Source organism: Sparus aurata, chromosome 5 (genome assembly GCF_900880675.1).
Source record: "Sparus aurata chromosome 5, fSpaAur1.1, whole genome shotgun sequence".
Classification (NCBI taxonomy): Eukaryota; Metazoa; Chordata; class Actinopteri; order Spariformes; family Sparidae; genus Sparus; species Sparus aurata.
This window is the reverse complement of record NC_044191.1, coordinates 12,334,728-12,349,416: the sequence shown is the minus strand read 5'-3', so window position 1 is coordinate 12,349,416 and position 14,689 is coordinate 12,334,728. Positions and strand designations below refer to the sequence as shown.

The following is a 14,689-nucleotide window of genomic DNA, read 5'->3' as shown; positions in this document are numbered from 1 at the left end:
GGCCAGTTATGTGGAGTGGACCCGGCGTCACGGGGGAGAGGCCTGAGTCAGTGGAACTAACCACACTCCTGACCATTAAAAGGCAGCCTGACACTGCCTCTTCATCTTTCCCCCTGCTCTCAAAGGCCGGCACTGCAAACCCATGTCCCCCAGAGGAGAGACACAGTACAGCAAACCAACCAATGATCCAGGCAGGCAGCCAGCCAGTCTGTCAGACGGGCAGGAAAGCAACCAAAGCACCAATCTCCTCCATACTCAAGCTCCCACATCATTACATTTGTTACGCTCTTCCTGGACTCTCTTTTTGTTTTCAGGCATTTCTTTTTCTCACCTATTTCTGCCCTACATTTTTGCCCTATATATTCACCTGTTTCTCATCTGTCTCTTACCTCTGTTCTTCAATCACCTTCCCTGCCAGTTTTTCCTTTTTTTTTCCTCTCTCTCTCTGCCCTTCAGCTAAGTGGGTGGGGTTGCAGGGTTATAACCACACAAGGTTAATTGCAGCAGCTAAAACAAGCATGGCGGCTAGGGCCCCAGCTACTGTATAAAGGAGGTCATCTATAAGTCAGGCAACCCTCACAAATCCACTCACAACATCTACAGTCAGACGGATGCTGATCACGGCAGCCCTAGACCACAGTTTGAATCTGTCACAGACAGACACGGGACACACATGCACGCATGAACACACTTGAACACATGCACACACACTGCACTGAATTTGATCTGTCACAATAACAGGGGCATCATGACATGATGGATACAGGCCTTTTTTCCCCCTCTTCTCTCCCCCATTCTGCCTCTCTCCGGTAATCTTGATGCAGTGTGTAATGTTTGCTGTAGCCGGCGGCTGAAATTGAATGAGTGATACAACCAGAGGTGCTGGGATTACCGTGGGCAGAATTGATGCTATCTGTCCAATGATGTGTTATTTTGTGGAAGTGAGGCAACAAACCGGAGAGAGAAATGGTCGCAGCACTCTGTATGATTTTACAGTTTAAGTGGTGAAAGACAAATAGAATAACAGTGATGTGCTAGCAGGGTTTGTAAATGGTTGAATAATTTTCCTGGATTTCAACATTCATTTATCTTTCCTACAGTCTTTTGCAAGGCTTCGCATGGCAGCTTGAATGCTATTTATCCCTCGAGTCTACTCACAATTGCAGCATCAACTAGCTCAGCGTGCATCTTTAGAGGTGAGACAGGTTGCGTCCAGTCGCTACTCCTCTAATAGGGTCGGCTCGGAAAAGGGTCAGAGGTAAACTAATGACACCTGCACTAGATGCTTCTTCCTGGAAGCCTAAGCTAAGGCTGAGCGGGGGCTGCGCTTGTGGGAATAAAAGTGCGCTGCTTTAAGACTCAGCAAGCTGTGCCCGGGTCAGACGCTAACCATTGAAAAGACTAAATTCAGCTCTTTCTGACAGTCTGGGGCACTAGCTGAGGGTCCAGGGCTATTGTTGTGGGGTCAAGTTAAAGCCGTCCAGATTGCCAGAGCAGCTGACAACCATTCATCACGACTTCAGCAACAGTTCAGCACTGTATAGGTTTCAAAGTTTTGCTTAGGTAGGCTAAAGACAGACAAAACTTTTGGTTTTCATTTTTACTGTATTTTAATGTCTAAATTGGTTGATTTATTGTTATGAATATTGAAAGCGGTATCCCTGATAATAGTGAAGGAACCTTGGTGTCGTCTATTTAGGTTATGTGAAACTTTGTCAGGCATCAATTTGGCCAGGTACATCACTCACAGTAGTGAGTCAGTCAACTCTCAATTTGACGTGGAATCATATTCTAGATGACACTGTGACAGACAAAAATCGTTTTTGGTTTGGTTCAGTGCATTGATTTGTTTTGTGCTTTGCTTAAAGCACAGTTTTCATTTCTCCCACACAATTAATCCATTCTATTTACAATTATTTCACCTAATCCATGGAAACTTTTTCTTTAAAACTACCTTCTTAGGAAACACTGCTCAATCACTCCCTTACTCACTTCCTTTCAATATACAGTAATTTCACAGCTCTTCCTTCTGTCACTCTTGAATTTACAGTATTGTACGTGTTTGTGTGCGATAATTATATGTTTTGCGTCTGGCAGAGAAAGACTGTGCTGTTGAGAAATTAAATAAGAAGGGCTATTTTTCTCCCCTATGTAAACAGCTGGCAGCATCCCATGCTTGCACAATTAATGGGCATCTAATTGGCAATAATCATTTTTACTTAAGCAAATTTAAAATAGGCAGTTGCCCCTGGAACAAGCAGCTGTTGGTGGAACCTTCTGGCAACATAGCGAGGATGTTTGAGGATGTGGTTGATCACTGCTTACAGGAGGTGGTCCATACATGAACACTTACATACCACACTGCTGGCACCCATTTGCACAAGCTTTCTCTACCCAAATCCATTAAAAGTGCTGATGGATTTACTATATGCTGCCTACAGGTGCATTTCATGAAGGCTCTGGTCGGATGTTTGTTTGTTTGTTTTTGCCTAAAAGCCAAAGTAGAGCCAGTCATTTAGTGTTTTGAAGACTGAAATGTTATTTTATATGGAGTATAGATTTACATAGATTTGTGTACATCTTCATCCTCCTCATGCTGAACATGGTGTATGGAGTCTCACACAGCGTTAAGGTACTTTCAAGGTTTTTCTAATTTCTGCCAGGTCATCAATGTTTCTTACAGGTCTAGAATACAGGGAATTATGTGTAAGTTAGAAAAAGTTACGAAAGTGGAACTTCAGTTGAAGAGGGGAGTGCGTGTTTTTTAGTTAGAGAGGCAGTACTTAAACTCTTGTTAAAGAGAGGCTGTATTATTTATCTGCTGTGATTTCCTTTCAACAGTCTTGTTTTTAACATACTTGTTAAATCCTCTATTGACAGCTTTTAAGGTCAGACCTCTACAATGTGAATCTATACAGTTTTGATTTCATCCTACTGAAAGCAACCTCGCTAAGGTCCTGATTCAATAATAAAATAATATGAAGAAGTACATTACTGACAGGAAGGACAGAGCCTTCTGGCTGGCATACAAGCAGGCAGTGAGCAATGAATTAAACACAAAATTGTGCTTAGCAATATAACTCATTTGGCCAGGAGTTACTCAGACTGAAAGCCAAATAGGACACGGAGAAAAAAATGTCAAATTGTAATACTTTTAATAAAGGTAGAGAGAAAGGCTCTTCGACATTTGCTTCCGGTCTTCTGATATAATGCACAAATTAATTTACATGATGAAGTCTCTTCTGCTTTAAGCCTTCCCCTTGATGAAAGGTGAAGGGAAAGAGGCAGAGAATGAATGCGTGGGAAGCTGAAAAGTAATGTCAAACAACCTGATTGTGAGAAGGAAATGGATTAAAGGCATTGTTTGAGCTGGAAGAGGAGGCACCTTCCATACCGCTGGCTGCCATCTTATCTCACCCCCCGACAGTGGTCTAATCTGTTGGTCGAGGACGCCTGCAAGTAATTTCTATCCGTCAGACAGACAATGGAGCTGCCACCTTGTTGTTCATCGCGGATTACTGTACTGTGCATCCTGTCCCGCCCCTACATAGACCACTGACAAAGGACTTAATTGAATATTCGTCCATGGCTAATTTGTGTGTGTTCCATGTGGGAACATGTGTAAACACAAACTATACAAAAATACATCCAGACTTGTTTTTTACATGCACGCTCCCTACAGGTTCACTTAAACAGCCACACAAAAATACACAAACCTGTGTGCGCGTACACCCTACAGGGATCTATTTTGCGGCTACTTGTTCATTTACTCTGATGTTGAAAGTTGGGTATTATTACTTCCAATCCTTATGGCTAAACTGTAAACAAATTGAATGGACCAGATTCAATTAACTCTGTCTAACCTAACATATAATTACATGAAAGCACAGAGTGAGGAATGGGAGATAATGGAGTTTTTTACCCTTGAACCTTAACCCTGCTTTTCCCATTTGTTTATCAAATTAATTTAAGCCAGTAGATTTGTTTGCCCGGGCTTAAATACATATAATCACCCATTTTAGCTTCATATTACACTTGTGCTTAAGCTAATTAATCTTCAGTGTTTATCATACATAAACAGTGATGGCTTTGCATTATACATTGATGAAAGCCAGGGTCTTTTAATTTTTGTCAGAAATGTTAATTATTTGGTGGCATCACAATGTACTCGTTGTCCAAAGACAAACATTCGTGAATGACATTGAATGACAATGAATGACATTTGTCTTAATGGTGGCACATTGCTGGGTTTTTTGATGGGAAGTGATTGGATTTAACAAGACAAATCTCAACAGTAAAAATACATTTAAAGAATCAATGTGATTGTGCAAAAAATCTGAGTAATGAATTGATTATAGAAGTCTAGAATTTTGCTCATGGAAAACGTCACTGTTTTCTAAACTGGGGAGAATGTCCAGGTTTTCTATAGTGACAGCTGTGCCTCATCTCCTAGGATGATGTGTTAAACAAAACACTGCCCACATGTTTGCCTTAAACTAAGTAGCCCTTAACTGCTTGGACAGACATCAGGCTGTTGCACTTTATGTATTTGTTTATTTTCAAGATAAGGGGCCTCTTTTATGGATAAGCAGCTGACGCTCCCGCTCTGTCAAGCTGGGACAGGCTGAGGGAAGATAAAATAGAGTCTGTTAATCTGGTGCTGGTGAGCAGAAAGAGCGATGTTATTGACCTACGCTGGCAGCAATGTGTTTCAATTATACACCGCCATCCATTTGTCAGGCAGGCGGAGCGATGGGGGGGACACGGAGTTCAGGCCTGGGTTAGAGTCATTCTCCATCACTTATGATGTGTCTTTGGAAAGCACTTTAATTGAATTACCCAATTTATTCTTCAAGCAACAATGCCCTAGCCCAGACCATGACGTGAGACAATTAGATACAAGTTTAAAATCAGGCAGTTTGCATACTTCATCTTTTCATGGTGTACACAGGGAAGGCGACAGCTAACTTATGGTAACTTTCCTCCCCTCCTCATCTCGAATGAATTCTATTAATGTGAGTTGTGTGACTCTATCATGACAATTTTATCTTAACACCTTTATAAAGACTGCTTGACGTACAGCTTCATGAAACATATATTATGGTAAGTGGGGCTCCCCACGTGTTGCTACCCACCCATGTGCACCATGCGTATGCATATACCATGCTTTGGCTAAGTGGGCAGTTGAGACTGTAATATATTGTACTGTATAAGCAACTAAAAGATGACTTCAGTTGATGTAAAAGGAGTTCACCCCTGACCAGTGCTGAAACTTTCCAGGATTGTTGCTAATTCATACAATCCATCATAGCCCGAGTATGAAATGCACTCTACATTAAAATGATGGCCTCTGAATTACACATCTAAATGTCTACATCTGTCTTTGTAGTTAAAAATGCTGCATGTGGAAGGCACATTGTCAAAACCAGTGCAGTTGTTCAGTTGAGTTTTCCCCTTTTGTTCATTGTGATGAACTTCTAAGCAGATTTCCTTGAATATTTTCCCTGATATTGGCAAATTGCACATGGTTGAGTGTGATTAATTCTAATCAAGTTCAATTTATTCTGGTGGAGCATCTGGAAGAGGCCTAAGTGTTGCCTGCGTTCTGTCTGTGAGCTGTCTGACAAGATGGCTAGGCTGTCGATCACCTCAGCCCCAGTTCCAGGTGTAGGGAAGGTACTTGTGTCAGACGCACACAGGCCTACTTGCACTCTGGCCCTCACACCTGGCTGTTCACCAAACTCTGATTGTCAGTACATCCATTTTCACCGAGACAACAAGTCCCGCTGTCTGCTTCCACTATTCGTGGCTAATCAACAGTGTTGCTCTCCCAGTATCTCCACAGCTCATCTTGTTAAGGGCGAAGAATAGTGGATAAAAATGTACTCTCTATAAGCATGTAATGTACACCAATTATGTTAATTTGCAGTGTTGCAGATGGCCCAGTGTTGATTGCAGCTTTAGGATCACGAGAGGCAGTCTGAAATTTGAATGTGGGAGTCATGTGACACTCATTACTGCACAACCTCAACCAAATATCCCTTTGTCACTCGTCATCCATCTGTGCTGACTGTCTTTGACAGATAAGACTATACAGAACTCTAGGAAGCGAAAGAGTTGCACAACAGGCAACAGCGAAACACTATCCTTAGTTTTAATTGGCAGTTCCATAGTTAAACTGAATTTGGGCTGTTTTCAAGACAATGAGTAATATGAGCAATAAGTCATTTAAAGTGGCAGTGATTGGGAGATAGGGGGGAAAAAATGAAGATAACATCCTAAAAATAGATTATACTGTCGTTTACAAAGAAATAGCGCAATAAATACTGTCTGAATAATGACAGTAAATATACTTTTTTTTTTCCCTTTTTTTTCCATTTCCCTTTGACGGCCTCCCTCATCGGGATATTGATAGTTACCCACTCATAACATGCTGGCTCCAGGGGCAGGAGAATCCGCTCCAAATGCCAGTCCTCTGTGGGAACTGTGACATTAGAAGTGTGCCAAGGTGTACCGTGTGTTAGGAAAGCATGTGCACTCGGCTGTAAATTTGTCATCTTCATCAGCCGCGATTGCTCTTTGTTCCGGCTATCGAGGCGAGTCAGTTTGTCCCCCTGTATTCTGTTAGACCATGCTAAAGTGATCCCATGCTGATGTCCAAATGAAAAGAGTCCTTTTATAAAGCCACGGCCATTGAACTCCAGAGACAGAATATAGCCTTAAGTCCTGCAACCTTTGTGGCAGGGGGTTCCTGCCAGGCATCATTCCTGTTTAGTGAATAAGTGGGGTAATTATGGTGCGGTTGGGGCCGTGCAGCAAATGTCACCAGCAGATAAACAGTAGGAGCAACCCTTCCGTAAAGGCCTGATTTATCCACCCCGGACCCCCTGTAGCCTGCAGAGGAATTAGGAGCACTTGGGTGTACAAAACAAACTAGCTTCTCCTGATTTGACTGGAGCTCAAGGATGCATATAATTTGGTGAAAACAGCAGTTAGAAGATAAGGCTCCAGGTTACACCGTATTGGTCACACACCAAATCTCTGACGCTGTTCTAAAAGGCAGCTGCTGGTTTGATCTTTGGATGTTGAGCTAGGATAGTTTGTGAATAATAACCGCTGACGTTGTAGAAATTTGAATATTTCATGCTGGATTAAAGTAGTTTTAATAGCTGCAACACATGGTGTAACTCTATTCCTAAACTACCAATGGGAACTACAGGTGCAAAATAATCCCTCACACTTATGGTTTTATGCGTTGCTATTAGGAGGAGTGAATCTTAAACTTCTCTCCATTCCAAGTCCCCTCCTCTTATTATACCTGATTGGTGGAGGGACCCACATCCATTGCACTCCATTAAAGGGTGCCCACTCACGCGTGACTGCAGTTCGGCCTTTATAACATCATGAGCCTGGGGAAATGGGAGAGCCAGCGAGCGTCATTCCATTACCTGCTGAAATGGATGCCCCTGTATCTCCTCCTTGATTAGCTTTGTCTCGAATAACAATGATAGCTTTAAGTGTGTCTAATTGAGGCTGGGCTCGCCCTCCCTCTCTGTGTGAAAGTGCTTACTCATTTTGTCTGTCCTTTTAATAATTACATTATCATTTTACGCCCCTGCCGGTTCCTTGGGAAGTGGGCTGGCGCTTGTGTTGAAGTGAAAGCTCATTATTGGAGCTGAATTATGTGCAGTTTATTGATCCCCATGGTGGATTATGGTGCTCTAAGTTAGTCTAGACAGAATAGTTAGCCAGATGACAGAGAGGAAACATAGAGGCCCCAGGGGAAAGATCCCTGGGCTCAGTTAGCAATTAATGCCTGCCAGGTAATGGAATTTAAGTTTACACTAAATCCACCAATGCCTTGACATTTGAAGTGCCTTATAAAAAAACATTAGCCTAATGAGACGGTCGAGAGCAGGAAAGGCATTCTTTTACACACCGTTTCTCTCCCTCACACTCTTTCTTTCATTTTCTCATCTCATCCCACGCAATTGCCCTTCTATTGCTACTCCATGATACTCCAATTGCCTAACACTAAAAGCATTGAAAAATAGTGTATGGTAATGCTTTTTGAATGTATTTGTTCCTCTCTTGATCTGTCTGGAGCAAGTTTGATTGATAGGCTTTAGTTGGGTCCATTTCCCAGACAGGCTTTGCTAATCTCCATTTTAGCCTGGTTGAGGATGTTTGAGTGGGGGAAAGGCCAAAGTGCTGAGTAAGAAGCCAAGCAGGGAATTCATCTCTATAAAGCCGAGGGTCCGTTTTAAGGCTATCCATCATTATCTTGATTAACATGCCACGTTACCAACAGCATTGCCCCCCTGCCATCCGAGGCCTTTAGCTGGCAAGACACATTTTGCTGTCTTTAGCTGGCAAGAAAGTCTACATCAATGACATGTCAAACACCAGAGTAAAACGTGAAGTGATCTTATTATATTGAAATTAACAAAATTCAAAACCAAAGAAATCGGTTGAAGTTGTAAACTTGAAGCAGCAGTGCTGTGCATGAACATGAGCGCATTCATTGAACATACTGTATTTTTGGTGAACAATGAACTGAACATCCATTTTCAGGTAACTCCTGCAAGAGCTACCATGTACTGTTCACAGAACATGGTTGTAAATGGAGGATGTTTCATACATAGCGCCGTGATTATGGATCTCACCGCGTTTCTGAAAGACCCATCCTACTCTTCCTCTGATTAGCCGACGAGGTAGAAAGTGGATAAATAATCACAAAAGACATTCAGAGTTGGATTTATCATTGTGGATGTATTTACAAAGTCTCCAAAACAACAATGACGATATTGTTGACCAAATGCTCCATTTTAGCATGTCCATACTGATACACAGAAACCTAGGTCTATAGAAATTTGCGCTTGGGAATGTTTATTAAAAAGATTTGTTTGGTCAAAACAGTTATCTGTATACATGTGGACAAGGCCCTACTTAAGAAACAGAATTTATTTTACCGTAAAAGAAATGTATATTTGTAGAACGAATAAAGCCAAAAATTAATTGTTGTCTCAAAAATGTTGTCTAAAAACAGCCATACATCAAAATTTTGATTTAGAATAAAAATGTTCTAAGAAAATTAACCGATATCATGAACCTGACCAAACATTTAGACTCAGCTTGACAATTTTCAATACTTGCCTCTACAGGCACATTTTTGGTTTGTGTCAGAAAAGTACCTAGTTACAATTTCCAGACCTTGTCTCGGTATCCGTGGAGAGTTGGCCAGTTACTTTTTATACGTGGTGGATTTACCTCCCAATAAAATCTCAATGTCCTTTCCCTTTAGCTGACAAGTATTAAAGCTCACATGTGTTGGTGTTTTCGGACACACATTGATGCATACACACACTTTATTGAGGCAGACTGCCAGTTTCTAAACTCGACTTTAAAGGATAGCCTTAATGAAAAATACTGGATAGTCAGGCAATGCGCTGCACCTGTTAAAGCAGCCTTGTACATCCTGGGAGCGAGACAGGGAGCCAACAACTTTACCCCATAATGAGGCCAATATCTAGCTCAAAGGCTTTCTTTGCCTTTTGTGTGGTTTACCGTGTCCTTGGCTCTTAAGCCTTGATAATGTTAGTAAATACATACAGGGGCATGGATAAACTGGGCTGTAATCCACACTACCTCTAGATGGAAGAGGAAGGGAGCGATATGGTGGAAAGGGAGAGGGGAGAGGAGAGAAAAGCGGCTGATTAGACTGGTTTTACTGCTCCTCTGCCGACCTAGAAAAACACAGCAGCCCTGACCTTGCATAGCAGTGCCCTTATATATCTAATGATCTCTGAGTACCTTAATGATACAATGTGTTCTCTCTCCCACTCTTTCCCTCCATTTTGCCTATCCTTCTTTCATGCCTTTCTCCCCCTATTCCCTCTCTTTTAGAACACGCACGATAGTACACACACACACACACACACACACATATACACACACACACACACACAAATACACAGCCTTAAAAACCCCAGTCAGCAGTTTGAGCTTGGAGTCTAGCAAATGAGCTGTCCTATTGAAATAGAAAGGAGAGTGCTCTGTGCTGCAGAAAATGCTGCTATGGCAAGCCTTACAGAGGAGAGACGGAGGGAAAATTACTTGTTCGGACAAAGAAACATGAGAATGTCCTTTCACTACAAATGTACCAATTTACATTCAGACATAGCAGATTACATCCATTTCTTCCATATTTTATTACTTTTTTTAAAAAACTACAGCCATATCTCATCTCATTATCATTCATAAAACACCACTAAGTGCTCTAAGTATTGTAAGAGGGAACAAACCTCCGATTCAAAAAATGTATTTTTCCTCATTGATTCAGCGTTCTTTCCTTTGCTCCGAGGTGCACCATTGGTTTGAACACTCTCCCAGTGTGGTTGGACTTCTGCAGTGTCATAGTAGCGGTAGTGTTATACAGCTCAGCTACACTGCATTAGAGATGACTAACCAACCACAGTATCCTCTTATAATCTTGAACTGGGCTGCTGAATACTGTGAGATAGTCTCCTATTCCAACAAGAATGCTTTTCAGAAATGATTGCTGATTGTAACTTATTGTAACTTAACTTAAAAACATATATCTGAGGTCTTCATTATACGTATGAGTTCCCCGGCTATTTTGTCAATGTGTTGAAAACAGCTTCCAGAGGCTTAAGTCATTCATTCTTGCGTCTAATTCCCACTCTTTGACCACTTAAAGCACAAACCTCCATTTGGTCCTGGTATTCCCCCTTCTTGGTCTATCCGCCCATAGTAATTAAGATTCCATTCTGCTCTGAATAGGAATGTTAAGATGGAGGGTTATCACAGGGCTGCTGTAGGCTCACCCAATGAAACACCTATAGTGACCTCTCTGATTTACCCAATAGGGCCTCCCCCCACCTATCCCTCTTCCCCTCATGGCCGTCGTGTTGTGTGGTCTCCTCTCTTCAGTTCTCTCATTACTCCCTGCAAGAAGGCCTGGGAGGTGGGTGGCAGGGGAGGAGTGGGGTGGCTGCAGAGGAGGGCTTCTGTCCCTGGATGAGTGAGTGTGGATAAGAAGTTGTTTGAATTCATAATTGTGCTCTTGTGAAGGGGGAGATTTGTAAAGCAAGGCTGGGTTCATTGTGTGGCAGTGCGAGTCCGGCGGAGGGTGCGAGCAGCTCAAAGCTAATGTAATCTACGCTATTAGAGAGGGTTAATTAGCTGCTGAACTGGAGCCTGAAGAGCAGGCAGAGAAGGAGAGACACAGGGAGCGAGACAGAGAGAGAGAGAGAAGGAGGGCGGGCAGTAGGGATAGAGAGGTCTTCAGGGAGTCATTAGAGACTGCTTGTTGTAATACAGCCACACAGTCAATAAGGCTTCTCCTCTGAGGAGAGGAATAAAGGCGAATATAGACGTAGAGGGAAAGAGTTTCACACCGTGAAAAATATCTGGATGTCAGAAACTCTTCCACTGGACACATGTTGGAAACCACAATTGATGGATTAATTTGTATCGTGTAACATGTGTGTACAGCAGTTTAGTTATCTGTAGAACAATCTAACAGAGTAGCATTACTATCCTACAATATAAAATAGAATTTAATGATCTCAAACATTTTTGCAACCAATCCCAAATTACCTATCAGGAAAGTCATCATTAGTTTCTGTAAATATAAGAAACAAGAAAATAAGAATGGACTTTGTCTTTATAAGTTTTACTTTCTGGTGAGTCTAGTATTGCAGCACAATAAAGTGTTGCTTGCTGTTAGCATTGACTCTGTCATTAACTGCAGTATTAGATCATCCTGGCTGTGAAACTAGAGTGATCTCATCCTGTATCTTCATGTGGTTCTTTATTTCCTCATCAGAACCAAATTCAAACACATCTGAACATGTGAAACACATCTACAGGCCTTGTCACACGTTCTAATAAAACAACAACCTTGAATAGCTTTGTAGCATTACAGAAAAATAGGTCCCATTGTCTGAGATGGGAAGTCATACTTTCAACTTTGGTGTGTTTGAGTTTTGAGGTCATTGTGTGGTTATATGAATGCTACAGAGAAGGTGTTTTGTATTTTATTTCTCAGTGTTTAACAACATGTTAATACCTATTTGAAGTTTGCAGCTTTATATTACAAACTGATTTTGTCACAGACTAGTTTGTGCCCCAGTACATTCCCTAAAACCACCAAAATGTTGCTTTACTAGTTTTCAAGGTTAATGCTAATAAACATCTTTTCTAAGTAATCAAGGTCACCCTACATTGACAACAGTTACAACTTATACAGTATTAAAAATGCATATGCAATCGTGATTAATACAAACTTATCTCACCATCAACTAAATGTCTACGTTCGTCCTCTATGTTTTGGTGTATATGATGTCAGAGTTGATGTCGATGTCAAAGTCTGTGATTTTCAGAGATTTCTTTTCAGACATCAGAATTTGCCCAGATGGGAAACATTTTTTTCCATTGTTCTTAGTTATGTTATGATGTCGACTTGTCAGATAAGTAGATAAATTAGACACTGGACATAATAGCATCTATAATAATGTGGATGTGATGATTCTTCCACTGATCTAAAATGGAAACAAGTTCTCAGATAATTTTGTTTGAATGTGCTCTGGTTTCAGTGATGATCCTTCAACTTTATGTCACTGTGGTTCCAAAAACCTTTTTCCAGCTCAGGGCTCTCATAAACTACCTTGACACAGTAGCTCTAACCTTTTAAATGCCATCATAGAATTTATTGAAACACATTTAGTGAGACCAATTCCAAGACACAAGAAGTATTGATTTGTTGAAAATGATATGAAGCTAAATCATCACCACATTCCTTTAAATGAAAGGAGTTAAAACCAACATGACTTCATAAGGGCCTGCCTAACCTTTTCTTTACTGTGTTTTTAAAAATAAAAATTCTAAATCCTTCATTGTGTTATGCAGGTAAAATACAAGTGCTGCGGAAAGATAAGCAGTCTATTTGTATTTATCACTGTGTCCTCTAGTAGTCCATTCTGTCTTGGGTCTCTTGTCGCCCTGAGCAAAACTTCACTTAAGATGGGTAGTTAGTGCCTGTTCCCTTGGCATTTTAATGCAGATTAATTACTTTCCCTGGCCAAAGCGATCCATTTTTGTTTGTTTGTGGATGTTTTTAGCTTTTTCTTGACCTTGGGGTGAAGAAAGAGAGAAAGAAAAAGAGAGAGGAAGAAAAAACAGCCCCCTACCGTAGACTTATACCCTCAATTTAATAGCCGAGTGAGGTGTTTCTCCAGCATCATCAGATCAATGGAGAGTAAATAGCCCACACTTCTTGTTTCACAGTGCAGTATTGATCTTTTCCTCAGCCTCGGCTTCCCTTTCCCCGGCATCTCGTGTCTTTCAACCCCTGGGACTGTGCTGATTGCCATAGATTGGACAAGCTAACAAGCGCATGATGAGGAACCAGGCTTTCTTTTCTTCTCATAGGCTGTTTCATTTTTTCTTTGTGGCACTGGCATGAACACACACACAGACAGACAGACATACACACAGGGACTTAAAAACATCAGATCTACACAGCTCAGCACCATAAAGGAGAATGCTGTTTCTTTCTTGTTCCCTCTGTTGTTCACGTTGTTCTGTCTTCATCTACACAGAGGATCTGCTGTAGCTGTGGCTGTCTTTGGGATATTTGCCAGGCTGATGGAGTATACCAACTTAACTACAGAGCAACTGAGAGATGCAGTGTGTTTCTTCACCTCACTGGGAACTTTATTTTTTTTCCAGCTGGCACCGCGTTTGTTCCAGAACCTTCCATCATCCCTGAAAATATCTCAAGTGGCCTGCGGAGAGCGACACACTCTATTCGCGCTGGAGGACGGCCGTGTGGCGGCATGTGGGTAAGTTCAGTGTCAATGCAGAAGACAGTTTACCGAAGTCCAGACCTGAGGGGAATAGGAGGAGAAATGAGGAGGCAAACCCCTCCCCACATGCCACTACCCCCCTGATATTAATGCATAAGCAAATCAGGGTCAGGGAAAAAATCGAAAGGTTGTGTGCATGTGTGTGGGGCACATTGATGAGAAATCATTTGGGTATTTAAACTTTGCCTTTTCAGTATGTGTGTATGGGGATGGATTTGTTTGTGTGTGCGCACATGCTTGTGTGTTTGCGTGTCTCTTCATTTCTGCTCAGCATGCAAAGTTGTAATAAATCTTGTTGAGCGTTGGTAAGACAGCTTCATGTGCTGCCGGGTGGCTCAGGATCAATATGAAGTATGTTTATTGAACCCGTTAGTTGTGTTTGTGTAGAAGGGGAATAAACCAGCTGGAATAAGGGATCAGATGTGCTTTTAAGGCTCACTACCAGCCTGTTGGGCATATAGATCTGCTTTTAAACAGCTCTGTGTATTGCACAAGTTTATGCTTGAACACAGCCAATATGATATACTTGCAAATTTCTGCATCATATTTGATCATCGACTTAGTATTTCCAGGATTCACTTTTTTCCCCACTACAAACTTTAAATGACTTTTCATTTGCAGTGGGCCCTTTTTTTAGATGTAGCTGCATAAGTGTGGCTGTGTTATTAAAAAAGCTTAATTTCATTTGTTTATTTTAATGTAGCTATTTTCTTGATACATTTGTTTCCTGAACGGTTTGTTTAAAAGGCAAATAAGAGGGCTAATATATTGTGTTTTGAAAAAAATAAATCTATATC

General features: G+C 41.4%; 1 protein-coding gene across 1 annotated transcript in view; it reads left to right on the top strand.

Annotated features, from left to right (window-relative positions):
- LOC115581217 (RCC1 domain-containing protein RUG3, mitochondrial-like) overlaps positions 1-14,689 on the top strand; it is a 300,274-nt gene that overhangs the window by 58,915 nt on the left and 226,670 nt on the right. Inside the window, exon 6 of the mRNA XM_030416122.1 lies at positions 13,756-13,868. Within this exon, the coding sequence (XP_030271982.1) occupies positions 13,756-13,868 (113 nt within the window). The remainder of the gene's footprint in view (positions 1-13,755; positions 13,869-14,689) is intronic.